At 34.0% G+C, this 21612-nt stretch overlaps 1 protein-coding gene across 4 annotated transcripts in view; it reads right to left on the bottom strand.

Annotated features, from left to right (window-relative positions):
• UBR1 (ubiquitin protein ligase E3 component n-recognin 1) overlaps window positions 1-21612 on the bottom strand; it is a 181329-nt gene that overhangs the window by 37539 nt on the left and 122178 nt on the right. For all 4 annotated transcript variants that reach the window (XM_074235207.1, XM_074235208.1, XM_074235209.1 and 1 more), the window contains exons 34-37: window positions 19083-19176; window positions 17613-17761; window positions 11542-11597; window positions 9556-9652 (exon numbers count right to left, since the gene is read on the bottom strand). In XM_074235207.1, the coding sequence (XP_074091308.1) occupies window positions 9556-9652; window positions 11542-11597; window positions 17613-17761; window positions 19083-19176 (396 nt within the window). The remainder of the gene's footprint in view (window positions 1-9555; window positions 9653-11541; window positions 11598-17612; window positions 17762-19082; window positions 19177-21612) is intronic.

Here is a 21612-nt window from a genome sequence, read left to right on the forward strand (position 1 = left end):
AGACATAAAAAACAATACTATAAGCAAATTAGAAGATCAAGGATTAGTTTACCTGTCAGATCTATGGAAAGGGGAGCAGTTTATGACTAAGGAAGAGTTGGAGAAGATCACTAAAAACAAACTAGATGATTTCAATTACATTAAATTAAAAAGCTTTTGCACAGATAAAACCACTGTAACCAAGATCAAAAGAAATGTAGTAAACTGGGAAACAATCTTTACAACTAATGCTTCTGACAAAGGACTCATTTCTAAAATAGACAGAGAATTGAGTCATATTTAAAAAAAAAAAAGCCATTTCCCAACTGACAAATGGTCAACGGATATACAAAGGCAATTTACAGATGAGGAAATCAAAGCAATCCATAGTCATATGAAAAATTGCTCTAAATCATTAATTATTAAGAGAAATGCAAATTAAAGCTTCTCTAAGGTACCACCTCACACCTCTCAGATTGGCCAATATGACCAGAAAGGATAATGATCATTGCTGGAAGGGTTGTGGGAAACCTGGGACACTATTACACTGTTGGTGGAGCTGTGAATTCATCCAACCTTTCTGGAGAGAAATTTGGAACTACACTCAAAGGGCAACAAAAATGTGCATACCCTTTGATCCAGCAATACCACTACTGGGTCTATACCTTGAAGAGATCATGAAAAAGGGTAAAAATATCACTTGTACAAAAATATTCATAGCAGCACTGTTTGCGGTGGCAAAGAATTGGAAATCAAGTAAATGAAATGTCCTTCTATTGGAGAATGGCTTAGCAAACTGTGGTATTGTTCTATTAGAAACCAGGAGGGATGGGAACTCAGGGAATCCTGGAGGGATCTGCATGAACTGATGCTGAGTGAAATGAGCAGAACCAGAAAAACACTGTACACCCTAACAGCAACATGGGGGTGATGATCAACCTTGATGAACTTGCTAATTCCATCAGTGCAACAACAAGGGACAATATGGGGTTGTCTGCAATGGAGAATACCATCTGTATCCAGAGAAACAAATGCGGAGTTTGAACAGAGACCAAAGACTATTACCTTCAATATAGAAAAAAAAAAACCCTGATACCTTATTGTCTGATCCTGCTATCTCTTATACTTTATGTTTCTTCCTTAAGGATATGATTTCTCTCTCATCACACTCAATTTGGAACAATGTATACCATGGAAACAATGTAAAGACTGACAAATTGCCTTCTGTGGGGGGTGGGGTGGGAAGTAAGATGAGGGGAAAAATTATAAAACACAAAATAAATAAAATCTTTTAAAAAATTTTTAAAAATTAAAAAACAGGGGCAGCTAGGTGGCATAGTGGGACGGCTAGGTGGCGTAGTGGATAAAGCACCGGCCTTGGAGTCAGGAGAACCTGGGTTCAAATCTGGTCTCAGACACTTAATAATTACCTAGCTGTGTGGCCTTGGGCAAGCCACTTAACCCCATTTGCCTTGAAAAAAACAAAAAAAAAATTTAAAAAACAACTACATTTTCCCTTAAGATAACACCTAATACAAAGACTAGTCCAGTCACAAGTTAATGAGATGTAACTTTAACTACGTTTACATTTTTTCTTGGCAATTCTATTCCTTACCTTTTGTTGACTGTTAGCACATTTCTCACAGGAGCTATTCCCAAACCACTCTATTTTTGTTAAGTTTTAAATCCAACCTTCTTCCAATGAATTTCAATGAATGATCTTACCACTTGTACTTTTATTAGGCTATTCTCCACCTGAAAAATTTTTATATTTTTGTCATCACTAGTAGAAGAATAGATAAGAATGCTAGTCTTGGAGTTAGGAGGACTTGAGTTCAAATATGACCTCAGAAACTTAATAGTCATGTAACCCTAAGCAAATTCTCACTTCTCTTAGCCAAAAAAAAAAAAAAAAAAAAATCGGGAATGATAATAGCTACTACAGCTAATAAGCAGTAGCTTAGGGTTGTGAGGATTAAATGAGATATTTGGGGGAAGGGGAATTTTTAGCACATAGTAGATATAGAAATTCTTATTCCTTTTCTTCCCTTCATCTACATAATTTTAAAAAATGTCTCATCAAGCTGTGGAGGTGACACTGGATTCTTTTTTTTTTTTAGGGTTTTTTTTTCTAAGGCAAATGGGGTTAAGTGGCTTGCCCAAGGCCACACAGCTAGGTAATTATTAAGTGTCTGAGACCAGATTTGAATCCAGGTACTCCTGACTCCAAGGCCGGTGCTTTATCCACTACGCCACCTAGCCGCCCCGACACTGGATTTTTGATACAATGAAAAGCAATACAATTGCTGCCCTAACAATCTGCACTGGCTTTAAAGTTCAAACTTAGCAATGGACTGTGTGACTGTCACAAAAGAACAGCCTAGTTATATATTATAGATGTTGAATCATTCTGGTCAAAGTAATAGATACATATTGCCTATTAAAGTGCAAAAGAGTTGTGGTCTGGTGCATTGAGTACTGATGTACATGAAACCAGGCCTATTCAAGTTTTAAGATGTATTTTCCACTACTTTTCCATCATTTGTCTTCTCTTCAATCTCAATGAAAAAAGATCTATGAACCCTTTCCAAAGTTAACTACTTCATCTGCATTTCTGATCTTTTTTAGATCTGTCTTCTTCACTTCATCACCTCCATCTGGAATCTTCGATTTCTCTGATGGAATGACTACTTTATTCTAGCTATAGAAAGGCTCAGGCTGCCCACTCAGACTCTGAGAGGTCTTGCTTCAATTATCTCTGTCCTCCCTTCCCAGTAACTTTAAACTTCTGTAAAGGAGCAGAACACTCAAAGAGAAATTTGGGCAGGAACATCAATTTACATTTGTAAAATTTATAACTGTTTAAATTCTATGGGCATAGCATGGTATTATCAATCACCCACTCTTTCTTTCTCTGTGGTCACACAAAAAGGAAGATACTGTGCCTTTTAGCTATTTCTTCCACTTATATACTTGTTTCTATTCCTTCTAGCCTCCACAGAATCTTGTTTTAGCAGAAATTCTCTCCCCCTCAGGCAATATCACTTTCTCCAATGACCCTGTCATTCAGCTTAAAAATATGTTCTCAGTCCCTTAAAAAATTGAACAAAAACCTCAGACCTTTCCTTTTTCCTTTCCACTGCTACCAGGTATTTATTTCTATCTTTATATTTATCTCTCTTCCAGTTAAATTTCTTGAAAAAACTGCTAATTTCTTTAATGAATTAATTTTTTAAATGATCCTATTGCTTAATCACTCCCTTGCAATGCCAGATTAATGTATCAAAGCATTCTGTCCAAAGTACTCTTCTCTTTTATTCTTATTAGTCTCTCAATGGTGATTTCATCAGTTCCCATAGATTATTATATCTATGTAGTTGACTCCCAAATCTACATATTCAAGTGCTGTTTCTATTTTGAGCTCTGGTCCCACATCACTATTTGCCTTGAAGACATCTCCTTCCTGGATGTACCATAGACATCTCATCGTCAACACATGTAAAACATAACACATGGGCTTCTTGCTCCCCCAATTCCCAACCCCACATCCAAAAAAACACTCCCCTTCCTATGTCTGTTAAGAGCACCAATTTTTCAGATTCTTAGGTTGGCAGCTCTGAAGTCATCTACTCTTCACTTTCCTTCTTTCCTTCAGTTTTCCTCACCACTCAAATTCAATAAAAAGCCAAATCCTAACTTGTAGCTCCTAATTTCACAATATCTATGATAGCATTCCCTTCTATACTCCCATAGCTAGCACACTACTTCAGGTTCTCATTACTTCTGGCCTGGCATATTACCGATTCCTAATAGATTTCCCTGCCTACAGATTACACAGATGCCAAAGTGATATTTCTGAAAGGGTCTGAAAAGGTCAGGCTCAAGAAACTTCAAAGTTCCTTTAGGCTGAAATACAAATCTTGTTATTTGGCATTTAATTTTTTTCACAAATTAGATCCAATTGGCCTTTCTGGATTATTTCAAATTAATAATCTATATTCTACACTTAAAAATAATAGTCTACTTGCTGTTCTCTGTACATTGTATCCTATCTTCCATCTTGCATGTCTTTTGACAACTATTCCAAATAGCCTGGAATGTTCTCCCTCCTCACCTTCATTTCTTAGAATCCATTAAGTGCTACTTCCTCCAAGGGTTTACTTTAGCCCCTGAGTGATCATTCTCTACCCTCCATTGACATCTATTTTACATATACTTTTTCTGGGTTGATATATCTCTTTATAGAGTAGGAGTTCATGTAAAGCTGAGATTGTTTAGCATTTTTCTTTGTAACTAGAAGTTCTATAATGGGTACTTAATAAATGCTCATTGAATAGAATTGATTGAAGACTTAGTGTGGTAAGAGATCTTAATAGTCATCTAACTCAATCCCTTTATTTTACAGATAAGGAAACTGCGGAATCTTCTGAAGTCTTAAGTAACTTGTCCAAGGTGACAGTCAGCAAGTAGCAAAGCTAGGAGTGTCTTATTAGGGATATATACTATCTCACTCAATTTCTCCTTCTTTATTTGATTAGCCCTCACTTGCATACCTGAATTTGAGTTATTTCACTCCTCTCCCTACCTTTTCCTTCAATCCACTAGCTGATCTACTTCGGTTTCTTCTTCTACCTTCAAGTTCTTGATCTTTGTGTTTTGACAAAGATCTTGGCTGAAAAAAATAGAGTAGCTTATCACCTCGTAAGTCCATGGTAAAGAAGAAGTCATCCTTTAGTCATTACTTACATTCAATTCCAGGATACTTCCTTAAGTTTCAGTTGTTTGGTCAACTTCCATATCAAAGACTGTGTCCAGTTTTTTATTTTTCCAAAGGAAATTATTTATAAATATACATTGCTATACCCTTTAGTCTTTATATTCTTGGACAAAGCAGATCAGTCTCCCAATCCTAGTTAGTGCTTTGTGCTAGATAGACTACTTCTTTATAGCAATTTAAAAAATTTATTCTTTGATCCTAAAGTACCAAATTTGGCAACTACATTTCAAAATGGAAAAAAAAAGTAAGATTGCTTTTTGTTAATGTCCTGTAGACTCTACTATAGACTTTGTGTTCTGTTTACAATGCTTCCAGACAATTTTCTTAAATGACTGTCTAGAATGAAATTCAGATTGTTTCTTTGTATTTTTCTGTGAGCCTAATAATTCTCAAATTGTTACTCCTCTAGCCCTATTGCTTTGGTTTGTAAATATGCAAGATTTTCTATTTCAGCCATTTTAAATGTCATTTTAATCTATTACTGGTATTCTAACTATGAATTATTTCACTCTAAGGCATTTACTCAATGATCTCTTATTTCAATGAGGTTTTTCTACCACTTTTTATATAGTGTCTATTCTTAAAATAGTCTTCTTGATGTCTTTAACAATATTATTTCCAATCATGTAGATGTCAGATCTTCTTTTATCTCATTTTTTAAAAGTTCTTTCTTCTAAAAATAAAGTGGCTACTGAATTCTATTTTCTTTTCTTTTCGAGGTTTCTCTTTTTGTCTTCTTTTATTCTCTATTTATTCACTTTACTGGAGCCTACCGTTGTATGATCTTTTATTTTTACTACAATATTTTTTCTGCTTAAGTTTCTCCTTTTTAAAAGAAGCTGTCCTTGTCTAAAAACAAATGCTATATAATTAAAATTATCACGTGTAGACCCAGAAAAGGGATGAGAAAATGTACTTCAATCTATTCTTTGAAGAAGTGGGAGACAATGACTGTGGAGAATTATATACAATGACAGACATGGATGACATGTTCATTAACTATTTTTTCTTTTTCTTTCTAATCCATATTATAAGGGTTTTGGAAGAGGAAGGGCAATATTTGGAAATTAAGGTGATATTTTCAAAAAGGGATGGATAAATAAAGGAACAAATTGTTCTTTAATTTGGTGCATTTGCAGTAGTCTCAAGGTCATGCAGAGAAGTTGGACTTCTCACAGTCATTCACTTAGCCATCAAGTTACAAGTCCTGACTTCATTTATCATCATCAGTCTCCCATATTCTGTTTTCTTTAACTCCTTCTTCTGCCATATCACTCATATCTCATCAGTTCCACTATCTTAAAAGGTTTCATCACAACTTTCATATCTATCCTCTTTTCTCTGATCCCTCCTTCTTAGTACAAGTCCTCATTATAATTTACCTAGACCACTACATTAGAAAAGGCAGGTCACTGCTGCAATAAGTCTTCCTGTCTTTTTACTACCCTTCAATTCATCTTTCATACTATTAGAAAACTAAATTTCCTTATATATTGATCTGGTCTTAGTGCTGAAATGGATCAAAGAGATTATCTAGTTCAAGTTGCTCATTTTAATAAAGATTAATAACAATTAAAATAAGAAACTGAGGCCCAAAAATATTTAATCACTTAACCTGAGGTCAGATAGCCAGATGTGAGTTTTGTGAAAAAATATTTAATGGCTACTCATTACTCATCAAGTAAAGTTTAAATTGCTTTGCCTAGCATTCAAGTACTTCTTTGTAAAAGAACTGTTTTTTCTAAATAAGCAATGTTTGTGTAGTACCATATGAAATGTTCAATAAATATTTTTTTAAAGAGATAGAAAGAAAAACCTGCTTAATTTTGTTAACCCCTCTAGATAAATGTCAAATTTCTTGCCTTCTTTTCATTAAAAACTTCTTTGTAACCTAGTTTTTAAGATTTTTGCTTTTTGGCTTCTATTCCAAGCAAACTAATGAAATTACTCTTTGTCTTTTTCTTCCTTGACATCTCAGCAATATTTGATATTTTGGATCATGACTCCATTTTGACACTAAAACCCCTTAGTCACTTTCTTATCTCTATGACCATTCTTCCCTGGCTTTACTTCTTCCTCTAAAATCTCAAATAATCTTCATGTTCATTTCTCTATACTCGCTTTTAGAGAGCTCTTCTACCTCAATTGCTTCAATTGTCATGTTTATATGGTGACTTTAACTGTGAAGTCTATTTTTCTACCTGGGACCTCTCACCTGAGCTCAAGTTCCTGAAATGAAATCAAACTTCTCCAAATCATTCTATATTTGAGATTTTACTGTCAATTATATATCACCTGTATACGTAGATTGCTCTAAAATCCTGAAATCATCTTGCTTTCCTATCTTTCTCCTTTTCCAATTGATATTTTATTTTTCCAATTACATGTTCTGAAAGTTTTTCAACATTCATCCACAGACATATGCATATTTTTAAGTTTCATAATTTCCTTCCACTCTATCTTCTCACCCACCTCCCCCTCAGCGGTGAAATAATGAACATACACACTTGTTTAACATGCTTACAGATTAGTCATTTTCTGTATAAGGAATTAGGATTAAGGGAAAAGAAGAAAAACCATGTGACAGGAAAGAAAATATAAGAGAAATTTTTAAAAAGTGAATGCAGTGTTCATTCAGATTCTATAGAGTTTTTTGGTCTTGTTTTTCTTTCTCTGGATGTGGACTGCATTATCTATAGCAGGTCTCCTAGGATTGTCCTAGCTCTTTGAACCGCTGAGAGGAATTGCATCCATCAAAGTTGATCAACTCACAATGTTATTGTTAGTGTGTACTTGGTTGTGCTCCCTTTGCTCAGCATCAGTTCCTGTAATTCATCCCATGTTTCACTAATGTCTGACCATTCATGGTTTCTTATTGAACTCCATAACATTCATATACCATAACTTGTTCAGTCACTAACCAACTGATGGGCATCCTATCAATTTCTAATTCTTTGCCAATACAAAAAAGGGCTGCTATGAATATTTTGGAACATATGAGACTTCTCTTGTTTTTTATGAGTTCTTCTGGATACAGGCCTAGTATTGGAATTGCTGGTCATTGCTCTTTCAGCATAGTTCCATATTGTTCTCCAAAATGGTTGGATCAGTTCACAACTCCACCAACAATGCATTAATGTCCCTATCCTCCCACAACCTCTCCAACAGTGATTGTTTTACCTTTTTGCCATCATAGTCAATCTGACAGGTGTGTGGCGAAACCTCATAGTTGTTTTAATTTTTATTTCTCCAATCAGTAATGATTTGGAGCATTTTTTATATGATGATATATAGCTTTAATTTCTTCCTTTGAAAACTGCCTATTCATATCCTTTGACCATTTATCAATTGGGGAACGACTTGGTAACCTTATAAATTTGATGCAGCTCTCTTTATATTTTAGAACTGAGACCTTTATCAGACCCTTCTCTCTCTTTACCACTAAAAAGTTTCAAATTAAAAATTTAAATTAAAATTTTCCTTCCTAATTCTTCCTACCCATCTCTTGACTCTCCATTGCATTTTCCACAATTTCTATCATAAGCCACCTATAACCTTTACCTTTACTGCTGCAATGATATTCTTACTAGTCTCCTTCAACACTAGACCACTTCTGATTCATACACCTCATGCAACTTTATTTTCCCAACTCACAATTTTTATGCTTCATTCCCTCTGAAAAACCTTCAATGACTTTCCACTTTCTAAAGATGAACATATTTCTTATTTTGTCTTTCAATGGTGTTAGCTATCTCTTATCTATCAAATCTGTTCTCACAAATTTATTTATGCGAATTTACAATTTCAGCCAAACTGACTTATGTGCAAATCTGGACATTCCTCATAACTATTCTATTGACTAGAATTCTCTCTTTTCTTCCCTCAAATAAGACCTGTCCACCCCTTAAGGTAAGGCTCAAATCTAACTTTTCTGTGAAACCTTTTCTGTCTCTCCTAGTCCTAACTGATGTTTCTTTCCTAAATCCTTTGTGACATTTTCTGCATTCTTCATTTGATACTTAGTTATGCTACTTGACAATATACCTAATATAATTTTTCTTTTTATATAAATGCCCCAGATCAATTGTGAACTCTCTGAAGATAGACTTTTGTGGATTACATTCCTATGCCCTTGGTACTTACACCACAATAAGGACAAATAATAAGCATTTAAGAAAATTTTGATGATAAAGAAAATATCAACCTGTATTTTTTTTTATTATAAGGATTCTTTTTCTTTTGAAGCAATATGGAACCATGTATGTTACTGAATTGTCAGTAGCCTGCCAGTCCTACTACTATTTGTCTCCTTAGAAAGGATTTAAAGTAAATTATTATTTGCCATTTTGATAGTTTCACTTTACTTCTATTTGATTTAGCAACTATTTTAGGATTTAAAAACAGAATTGCCCACAATATAGTTCAACACACACACACACACACACACACACACACACACACACACACACGTTCTTTTCTATAGCAAAGAGACAATAATACTAGTAGTTGTAGTAGTCAGCAGTCCTGAGCTAAGAGAATGCAGAAGGAAAAAACTAGATGGATTAAAGGGTTATCACAGACTAAGAAAAACAGTGTTTGGGAAACTCTCTATTTAAAGTGGTATATAATTAAGTGCTTGTGGAAGATGTCTAGCTCTTCATGAACTAGGTATTAATTATAGGCACTAGCTTCTTGCCAGGATATAGAGACATTAATCCTATTTTTCAACAAATCTATTTTCATATTTTTTTAAGTGCACGAGAAAATATAGTAAGACAGTAACAATTCAAAGACTGTACCTGATAGGAGACGGACAAGATGCTTCTGTATAAGACTCTGAGGAGCAGTAATCCTCTGTGCCACAGCAAACTGTACTAATGCTTTCAGGCCACTGTGCTAAATTGGAAGAAGAAAAAAGGAGCAAAAAAGCAAGGCTGTAATTTCATTAAAGATAATAAAAGTAATTATGCTAAACTAATGGTATTATTGGAAATAATATAATAAAGAAATGTCAATTATGACAGTAATATGATGGAATATGTACAAATGTTAAAAATGACAAGTAGGCCTACTATATTATTACCTGAAAATAAGTATATTAAATAGTTAAATGAAATTACACTCTAAGATAAGGTATTTTTCAAAATACATTTGTGTGAAATAAAAGATTGAAAAAGAATTTATGGAAATATAGTTAATATTTATTACTCAGTAATTTTTTTAATTATAAAAGGGTTTAAGTTCCTAATACATACTTGTGATTTATACACACACACACGAATGTATATTTATATTATACACACACATATGTATGTATGTATATGTAGATAGAAAGAAAAGATATGGACATAGCAGATGTTATGGGCACTTCAACACCATGTAGATAAAAAGAACTACTAATAAATAGCACCTTTCCCTTCCCATGGCATGCCCCATCACCTTTCCTTTGAAGACTGTGGGTCACCTAGACCCCATTGGGGCAGTCAAATAAGAAGAACACTTGGATAACCTAGGAGTCCCCTAAACATAAACCTTGCAGTGAAAGAGAACACTATATTAAGTGGTGCTTGATCCCATTGCTATGCCATGGGCATCATGTGCACTGCCATTTGACCTGCTGATGCACCCTAAGGACCCCTGGTCTTTCCATCTGTCTAATCATTGTGTCTTAGACTTTCTAAGGCTTTCAATTCACCTTATAGCTGAATTCTTTCAAATGTTTAATGTTCTGTGTCCTACAAATGAGAATATGAGCATATGACCTCCTTAGGAGCAGGGACTGTCTCCTCTTTTTCTTTTTAAATTTCTAATACTTAGCACAGTGTTTGCTACATACTAAATACCTTTTTATTCAATTACTTTCTAAAAAACTTATGTAATTCAGGATCAGTTAGCTAAAATTTTAAAGCTTTCTCACCCCCAAGAAGTATTTATTTCAATTCTGATAAAAATTCTTACCAGCTTAGAATGCAACTTCTGAGTATTAATTTGATTTACTTTTAATCTTAGAACTATATGCCTGTGCAAATATGAATCAAGAAATTCTAACACAGATCATGACAGAGAAACAACTGAAATGAATGCCTAACTCATGAAGTATCTGTTATCTTTGGTCTTCCTCACTAGACTCCAAGCAAACAGTTCTAAAGCAGCTACTATACTTGGACTAATATAAAATTCCTATCTCCACCAAATCTGGATTATTCAAATCTATACTCATCCAAATCACCCTTTTAGGACCACAGTGTTTCGCACACTTAAAGACCTATTGTATGCTTTACAGGGAGTTTTTGAAATGAAACTGGTTCAAGGTTCCTCTCTTACCACCAAAGAAATCTCTGGAGTCCTGGGAACTTGGGATTTTAATGAGGAGTATAATGCCAAGGAGCTATAAAATAACAAAGGCCAGCTTGCTGAAAACTGATTACTTGAACTAAAATGAATAAGTATCACTTGAAATAATTTTGCATATGACTCTCTGGAATCTGTTCCATGAGTAACTAAATCTAAAATGAAGATAGTTTTGTAAATGTACTAGGACGTAGGTATCCATTCTTCAACATGATACCAATTCATAAAATTCAAAATTAATCATTTTAATATTATTTTTAATAATATTATTTATTAATATTATCTTGAATGCAATAGGAAGTTAATAAAAGTTAAATATAATCAATGGGCTCACACTGGGTTCCTAAAAAACACAACATAAATAGTATGTTACATAGGATAATATTAGTAGTGATAATAATAACAATAATAAGTAATAGGTACTTAAGATATACCTGTCTATTTTGAAGAGCTCCAAATAGAGGTTTGCCCTCATCTTCCAGCAGATTGTCTTAAAAATGAACAAAAAAAGCATCAAAAATATGGATTCTAAAAACCATAACACATATTGTATTACTTTCTGTGTATGGCCCCCACTACTGTAGTCAAACGTATTTGTTCTCATTAAAATAGTATGACATATTTTCCTTCAAAGTTTCAATTCCTGGTCAGATGCAAATTTCCCCAATTATCTAAATAAATGAACATTAGTCAAAGAGGTAACATAACTTATGCAGTTTAATTTCAAAGACTGCTTTGTAATATAGCTAAATGATCAGTCTTGGAAAAAGAATAAGCATTACAGCTTACTCCAAACTCTATCATTCCTGCCATATTATTTGTATCCTTTTCCTGAAGGTGATTTTATTTAGTGCCCTGATCACCCTTCCCTATCACCTTCTTACTTCATGAAATGGAAAATATGGCTTATTAAAATTCCAACAGAATTTAACATTTTCAAAATGCAATTTAATCATCTTAAATTTTCTCACCATTTCTAGTTTCAAGTAAAGTATTCAAAGGTAATGATAATGATGATAATAACAATAATAATAATAATAACAACAACAATAATAACAGTAGTAACAATAATCTTAACAACTAGCATTTATATAGGGTATTATGGCTTGAAAAGTGCTTTACAAATATTATGTCAATTTATCCTAAATACAACCCTTTTATGTAACAGCAATTATAGTCTTGAGGAAACCAAGAAAGACAGAGCTGAAGTGACTTGCTTAGAGTCACACAGATACTAAGCGTCTGAGGCAGGATTTAAATGAAGGTCCTCCTGACTCCTGGGTCAGCAGTCCAATAATCATTTTGCCACTGAGGTGCCTATAAACTTTATTTTCCCTTCCCCCCTCCGCAAATATGTATTGTAAAAAGCTCCACTCAATCTCTATCTTTTTAGTATCATTGTTTTTCACATATAGGAATACTTCATTGTTCGTTATATTTTATTTCTTATAGATAGCTGTGATTTAAGATGAAACCTCAAGAACCATGTAAACTTCAGCAGACTTCAGTATATCAAATCAGGTGATGACTAATGTTCAAGTGTTTCCTCTGTGCCAGGCAGTCAGCTAGTTATTGAAGTACAAAGATGGCCAGGTCTTGAGTCAGGAAAATCTGAGTTCAAATCTGGCCTCAGACACTTCCTAGCTGGTCAAGTTACCTCACCTTGTTTGCCTCAGCTTCCTCAACTGTAAAAAGAGCTGGAGAAGGAAATGGTAAACCATTCCAATATCTCTACCAAGAAAACCCTAAATGGGGTCACGAAGAGTTGGACACGATTGATATGAGTGAACAATTACAACAATATGTGTCAGACACTAAACTCAGTGTGTGGGGTGGGGATACAAAAACAAAAGCAATCCAAAACTCAAGGAGTTAGATTATTTTCTAATATGGTGACAATAAACACACATTGAAGTACACAAAATGAGCATTGGGCATTTTGGAGAGGGAATGCACTAACAGTTAAGAAAACCAGAAGTGACCAGAACCAGAATAATTTTTACTTCAGCATCAATGTTACAAAAAGAACAAAATTATAAAAAAGACCAAAGAACTCTAAGCAGGTGAATAGTCAACCATGATTCTAGAACAATGGTAACAAACTCAGTTAGAGGTAGATTTATATTAACTTGGAAGATCACAAATTAACATTATGTTGTATGGCATTTTAATTTGTTTTTATTAAATATTTCACAATTACATTTTAATCTGGTTTAGCTACAGATAAGAGTTAAGCACCTGCAGACTTCTGATATGAAGCAGCCCAATGAATGGAAGAAAGTAGGAAGGAGAAAAAAAAACAAAGAATGTTTGATAAATAAAAAAAAAAACAATTTTTAAAAAGGAATTGGTGGGGCGGCTAGGTGGCATAGTGGATAAAGCACTGGCCTTGGAGTCAGGAGTACCTGGGTTCAAATCCGGTCTCAGGCACTTAATAATTACCTAGCTGTGTGGCCTTGGGCAAGCCACTTAACCCCATTTGCCTTGCAAAAACCGGAAAAAAAAAAAAAAGGAATTGGTGCTTGAGTTGAGTTATAAAGAGAACCATGGTTCCAAGAGGTGCAAATGAGAAGGCAGGCATGAGGACAAAGCTAAGGCATAGATCAGGGAGAACCTATATGCAGAACAGAAGAACAAGTCAGTAAATTGAATTGGAAGATGTGAGACAACAAACAGGGGAGTAAAATAAAAGAAGACTAGAAAACTAGGATGGAGCCAGTTTGTGAAGAGACTTAAAAAGAAGGGCTTATAGGGGTTGACAAGGTCAAACCTATATTTCAGGACAATCTCCTTGGTGGTTGTGTGGAAGATGGGCTGAAGTGGAAAGAAGTTCAGCGGGAGACAAAAAGAAGGTTTAGATTAGAGTTGAGGCAGATCTAAACTAGTGGTGGGGAGAGGAGAATGTAAATGAAGAGATAGCTAAGAAAAATTTTAGAGATAGAAACAAGATATGGCAATGAGTGTGAGGAGATGATATCAAAGTTATGAGCCAGAAAGACTAGAATGATGATGGTACCCTTGATAGTAATAGCAGAGTTTGGTATTTAAGGGGGAAGATATGAGTTTTGTAGTTGATATATTAAGTCTGAGATGCTTATGGGACATCTTATGATATAATCCAGGAACCCAGTGAGATATGGGGGATGGATGGAAAAGATGGCAAAAAACTCTTGGGTTAGCCTTAATGGAGAGGGAAACAGAAACAATATTGTTATGAATTTATACTATAGCCCACCATGATAGAAGTTGTTTGGAAATATGTCAAAACCTGGCACAAAAGCAAACTATTGTAGTGATGAGGGGTCTCAATGCTGAAGTTTTGTCTCAGAGTAGCTTAAAAATATAACATGCCTAAATGATAATTTTATTTACCAAAAGAGGATAGAACCAACAAGAGGAGCTGCTTTTTTGCATTTGATTCTGATCATTAAGAAGGAAACAGTTGATGAAGGAGAAACAAAACCTTGAGGGCAAATGACTTCATAGAATTAGAAGTACATAAGAAGAAAAGGAAAGTGGAGCACAAACTCACATTGTGAGAATAGATTTCAAGGGATTCAGTTAAAGGTTTAGGAGTTCTCAAAATGTTAAAAGTTCATGTAATTAGCAATAATAGTTCTTCAATTCAAAGTTTATTTAACACTCACTTCATAGGTATTATGCTCAAATGAAGAGCTGCAATCAGAAAAAAAAAAAGAAAGAATCTAGATTGTTTGAATGATCTCTAAGGTCCCAAAAAGCTCTGAAATATTAATATCTAGATTCTTCTTTTTTTTTCTGACCACAGCTCTTCAATTGAGCATAATACCTATGTATTGAGTGATAAATAAATTTTGAAGCAAAGATCATTGTTAATTACATGCCTTGTGTATGTTTATCTTTTGGTTAAATTAAGCTCCTCCTCTATCCACAAAGGAAGACAAGAGAGCCTAGAAGCTATAGAAATAGATGGGAGTACCTGAAAAGCATTTGCAACAAGTCAAGTTGCCTTGAGTTAACAAGTCCTTGGGTCAAGGACTGGGGATACCAAGAGAAGGGAGAACATGGGACAGCCAGTGTAAATGCTCAAGTCAGGAGATGGAGTCTTGTGCCAGGAATGGCAAAGAGGTCAGGGTCTCTAGATCAAAGAGTATATGGGGGTTAAGTAAAGGAGGAAGCAGGGGTAAAAGATGTAAGAAGGCCAGAATATTAGGAACAGGGAAGGTTAAAACAGTTTTGAATGTCAGAGGATTTTATATATTTAATTTTGAAGATAACAGGAATAGGGAGTTGTTGGAACAAATTGCATAAGTAGGTGATATGGCCAAAACTGTGCTTTAGGAAGATCATTTTAAGAGTTGTACAGAGGATGGATTAAAGTGGGGAGAGATAAGGCAAGCAGACCACCTAGAAGGTTACTGAAGTGTGAGATGACAGGGCCTGCACTAAGGTGAAAATGTTAGAAGCAATTAGAGGTCATAAACTAGAGATGTTGCAAAGATAAAATTAAGAGAGCTTGGCTATAGGTGGGATATAAAAGAATGTGAAAGAGGGGAGTAGAGAATGATATGAAGGCTGAGAGCTTGGGTGACTGGGAAGATGGTGGAATTCTTTTTTTTTTTAATCTTTTTTATTTAAGGCAATGGGGTTAGGTGACTTGCTCAAGCTTACACAGCTAGGCAATTGTTAATGTCTGAGGCCAGGATTGAACTCAGGTCCTCCTTACCCCAGGGTCAGTGCTCTATCCACTGTACCACCTAGCTGCCCCTCGAATTCTTTAATGGAGAAATGTTGCAATATGCTAAAGTTGTGTTTCTATAGTGTATCACATAGTAACATTAATGTATAAGTTAATCTCCATCAAAGGGTTAAAGGAACACATCTTTCCTTTTCATCTTATCAGGGAGAATCAAGTGGTGAAAAACAAGGGACTGATAATTATAGTTTTTTTTTAACTTTCACAGGTTTCTGCTGACCAACTACAATTCTGCTCCAATTGTATCCTCAAGAACCCTAGCATTTAATTTAGTCATAGTTCCTGTGCACCATATTAGGCATAGCAGTGAATTAAGAGAAATACAAGAGGCATAGAGATGAAAGTGCAGAAGCACTAGTAATAGAAATACACACAAATTGTTTGCTGGATAGGTGATAATGCGCAAAAAGGAAGAGGTAAGGTGACCAGTAAGTTAGAGACTGTGGTCATTCCCAACAAGGTTGTCAGGTTCACTGATATATCCCTGACTATGAAAATAGAAAAGTGGATTCTAGGAAGGAAACATTGGTCAGATGTCATTCATGGAAAAGAAAAGAACTAAGTAAGAAAACAAGGGTATACATTGCAGAAGCCAGAAGGTTCACAGGTTCTTAGGATTTAGACCTGGATAACACCTTTAAAAAATAAAATCTCTCTCAAACCTCATTTTACAAATCAGGTAATGAAAGAGCTCATTTAAGGTTATACATGTAAAAGTATAAAGCAAAGATTCAAACCCAGGTTTAGGTTTTTGTCAGTCTGCTTCTTTCTTTGTTCACATGGAAATTTGACTTCAAAGTCCCTCCTAGTTCAAATCTATGTTCTCTATGAATTTACACATGAAGAATCAGAACCAGACGTATTAAATGATTTGTCTAAAATCACAATAATTAAATGACCAGGATATTTTAAAAAATTATCTAAATAGAATCAGGATTCAAACCTGGATCGATTCCAATTCCAGAGCTTTCTCCCCAAATCTTAAGTCAGGAAGACCAAGATGCAAATCTTAACAAATACTAGCTCTATGAAAACAAGAAAGTCACTGAACTTAGTTCTAAACCTCAGTTCCTCATCTGTAAAATGAGGATAACAATATTATTTACTTCAAAGGATTATTTGATAAGATATATGTAAAGTGTTTTTCAAATTTAAAACATTATATATATGTAAACTATGTCAAGAGTGAAATACAAAAATCTCAGAGTTGGAAAGAGACTCAAAGATTCATTAAGTCCCACCTATACTTGAGTGAGTACCCTCTTTACAACATTCTAGAAAAGGTCATTCAATGTCTATTGGAAAATTACTTTACAAATAGTAAACTTTTGGACTTTCATAGTCCAAAACTGAAACTTGCATCATTGGTATTTAAATTACATACAATATAAATCAACTTTCTCCTTTCAAATTCAATCACAAAAAATTTCATCCAATCTGAAACTTAGACAATAGTTAAGTCCTAAGTTTGAATCCTGCCTCCGACACTTAATAGCTGTGCTACCATAGACAGTTTCAAGAGTCTATTTTCTTATATGTAAAATGGGGATAATATCTGTGCTACCCTACAGGGTTATAATTAATGAAAGCACTTTACAAAACTTCAAGTGTTATGCAAATATAGGCTATCCTTCTCACTGTATCCTAACCTAATCCTTAGACATATCTAAAGAGCTTTTCAGGAAAAAAAAATCAACCAACAAAAAAGGGTAGATTTTGAAAAGAAGCTGTTCTAATTAATTCATCAATTAATTTCCCAATATACTTTACCAACAGACTGGATGGTAAAAGCACAGGTGCCCCATGTCATTGCAGGAATTCGGGGATCAGTTTCATCAGGTGGCACTTTCAGTACAACTCTATAAATTGTTGTGGCAAAGAGAACCAACATCTCTTTTATGCTGCTAGAGAATTTGACTCTGAAAAGGAAAAAAAAGAAAAGTTCAGCTACTGAAAGTATTAGTTATTGAGAGAGAAGCTCTAAAAGAAAAAGAAATTTAACCTTTTAAGATATAGGCCTATTTTTTGTGAAATTATAGATTTAGGATGGGAAAGAGAGATATTTGTCCTAAAACATAGGAGAATACAAAGTGCCTCCAAGAAAAAAACTGTTGAAAGAGAATATGATTCTAGCATTTGTTAACATTAGGATGACTGGTTTATCATATTTTTCAAGAATTCAATCTGGCGCATAGACACAATTGCAAAGTGACTGTCAGACTGGAAGGAAAAGGAGAATGCAGATTTGACATACCTGCTTAGATCTGAAACTAGAGAGGGAACCAGTAAGTATTAGTGCTGGTATGCTTATGTGGAAATAATATATTCTGATGTAAGTTAGCTGTTTCTGGTTCCCTGGACTTTCATTGATAATGAACATTTGGAATAAGAATAGAAGAAAGAGGATCGGGGGAAAAAAACACATCTAGTAAAGCATTGCCTAGAAACTAGTTACAGAATAACAATTTTTACTTGTATAAGCTTATATTTTTCAAAGTATTTACCTATACAATATTTTATTTTATTCTCACAACTAGCTTTTGAAATACATAGGACAGGTTTAATTATCCCCATTTTGTAGAGTGGAGTTCAAAAAGCTTATAGCAAATCATTGGCAGAGCTATAACTTGAACTCACAAGCCTTTAATTCTTCCTAGTCCAGTACTTTTCTTAGAGTACTACCCACTAACCCAAACTATAAGGACAGTAACAGGAAATACTTCATGGAATCATAGATTTGAAACTAGAAAGGACCTTAGAAGTTATCCTGTTCAATTCCTCATTTTACAGGAAAGGAATTTAAGTAGTTTTCCCACAGTCAAAAAAATAAGTTATAACATCAGAACTGGAAGTAGCTTTTCTGACTCTAAGTTCAAATGCAAACAGACAGAGATGTTTCTACATATTTTGGAAAAAAAGTCTGTACTAAGAGTTAAAAGAGGCCTAGGCTCAAATGTGATACTTATTTTGTATGAGCATATGGAAGTGATATAAAATCTGAGCTTCAGTTTTCTCCTTTGTAAAATGAAGTTTATAATATTGATAGCATCACCTTTACAGGGTTACTATAGCAGATATCTTGTTCTATGCAAACTTCAAAGTACTATATACATGTCAGCTGTTATTATTATTTATATTTATGGAGAAGGTAATTTAAAAAATAGTAAAAAAGAAATTTATATAACATTTACTACAGGGCAATTATTAACCTCCAGTTTTACTTGTACTCAAAACACTTACGAAGGCTGGATTCCAAAATTCAGTATAGAGTGGAACTCCAAAGTAGTATCACCCATTCCTTGATTGACTAAAACTGAAACTTTTGCCTTCTCTCCTTAAAATAGTGAAAAAGAAAAAAAAATCATAAATTAATTTCCTTAGCCTGACAAAGACATAAGAGGATTTTATAATATAATCTATAATAATCTTCCATTTTTCTCAAAAGTCAACTTATTTATTGAAGTTTTCATGCTGCTTTTAAAAACACTAAGATTACAAAGTATTAAATTAAAGTATTAAATTAAAAGTATTAAAAAAAAGAAAATTAGGAAATAATTAGGAATGTCTGAAGTCACATAGAATATACCAAATCATCAAAAAAGTTTTTAAGAGAGATCTGGTCTATCAAAACACTTGAAATAAAACTTGCAATAAGGAATGCCATCCTATTCTCTAGAAATTCCTAGGTCTTTCCATTCCTCAAGTCCCTCATAGCTTGTTATAATATGTGAATTTTCTTAATTAAAATATTAAAAAATAAATGGAATCTTTACTTTTTTGTCTGAACCTTTAATTTCATCAACATAGAGAACTTCCAGTGAAGAAACTCCTCCTGCAGGTTGGCAAATACCCAGCAACTGATAATCTTCATTCCCAGAGACCTCAGAGGGTCAAGTGGAGAGCCAAGGTCACACAATTAAAATGTCTGAGATGGGAGTTTGAAGCCAAAGAAGGTCAGAACTCTGAAACTTTCCATTCATTATACAAAATAGGCTATCAAATGGAATTATAGTATAGAAATAAAGAAAAGTCATGATTAAAGCATAGATTTCTATTTCCATTACAGGGAAACAGGCATATTTCCTCAAAATAGTCTAGACATTACCATTATACTGGAGAAACACTGTAAACAAATTAGAGGATATTGTTCCAGCATGCAAGCTGATTTTTAATCTACTTAGAAACAACTTTGTTTAGTCAGAATTTTAAGAGTTAACTTTCTCTTACATCTTTAGCTTCATGCTGGTAAAAAAAAAATAATATTCACTGTGAATGGCAATAATGTTTCCAAGAGTGTTTTGAGGTTCAAATGCAAAAATTAGGGAAATAATAGTAAAGCAGAATATTTGGCAAAAGATAATCACCACATATCACTTAAAGGAATATCTAGAAAATAAGGATAAGAATCTATGTCATCATCAGGCAAGCATTCTTCTGTTGAGCTCTCAATGTGCCAAGGCCTAGAAGGACAATGGCTGAAAGGCCAGGCCAGTTAGTAAGTATTTAAAAATTCTTTTATCAGGTATCAGTGGCATATAAATATAACTGATCATATTTTTTTATGTATAGAGGTTTGAGTGATTCTAAACTTTAGAACCATTCTGTTATTTTAAAAAGTAGACCTTTGTTTCAAGAAGGTTGGATGTAATCAAAAGAACTTCATAATTTCTGAAAGGGATTCCAACATGTTAGATCCAGTTCACTAAGAATTTGCATCCACTGTATCAAATACAGGGACTGATAAATGAGCTCTATATGCTATTTATGTAAATGCATGTCACAGGATGGATAATAGAAGTCTTCAAACATTTTTTCTCTATATAGATAGTTAAATAACTTACAATAGTACATGAACATTGGGGTCCAATACTATGGAAATTCTTGTTTGTATCTATGTCAATACTTTGCCTAGAAAAGTTTATTGAAGATTTATGGGAGCCAAAGAAAACATTTCTGTTAACAGCCACTGTTCTCTTAACGATTATCCATTACATCTTTTTTTGCTAAAACTAATAATAGCCTTTCTGTTTTTATTCTTTTTCTCTTTTAAACCCACAGTCTACAGAATTTGTTGACTACCATTTTCTGAACTCTTAAGAAGCTCAAGTTCTTAATGCTCTTCTCTCCAGATTCTATACCTACAACTTACTGCTCCTGTCTCCTCTGCATCTTATTTTCTAAATGTGGGTATTTCCTAGCACTCAGTTTTTAGCCATTTTTTTTTTATCTTTCTATACTTTCTTCTTCAAAAAGTTCATTCAGTCTTATTGTTTCAAGTAGCTCTCTATTTGGATGTCTTGCAAATATTTATCTCTGGTCCAAGACCTTTTAATAGTATGGAAAGTCTGTATTTCCAAATACATATGCCATGCTCAAACGTAACAGTCAAAATTGAATTCAATTTATTCTGCCTTAAATTGGTTCCCTCTATCAACTTGACCAACATTTTCAGGACTTTAGCATGTGTTTCGGACTCATTCCTCTATATCTGATCAGTCCTTCTTAATTAAAAATCTCTCTTTGATTTGAATTTAGTTATATTAATAAGTCGGTAAGTAATTGTGGAATGCATACACTGTGCCCAGTACTTTATCACTACCACTACCACTACCACCACCACCCTTCATATTAGATTGTAACCACAGAGTTATTTTTGCTTCTAGTTTGTCCCAATCAATTCCTTCAAACCACCAAATTAAACTTTAAAAAACTACATTCCTCCTCCTGTAAAATTTGATTTCTTGTAGAATAAATACAGTTAACTGAAATG

Source organism: Macrotis lagotis, chromosome 4, assembly GCF_037893015.1.
Source record: "Macrotis lagotis isolate mMagLag1 chromosome 4, bilby.v1.9.chrom.fasta, whole genome shotgun sequence".
Taxonomy (NCBI): Eukaryota; Metazoa; Chordata; class Mammalia; order Peramelemorphia; family Peramelidae; genus Macrotis; species Macrotis lagotis.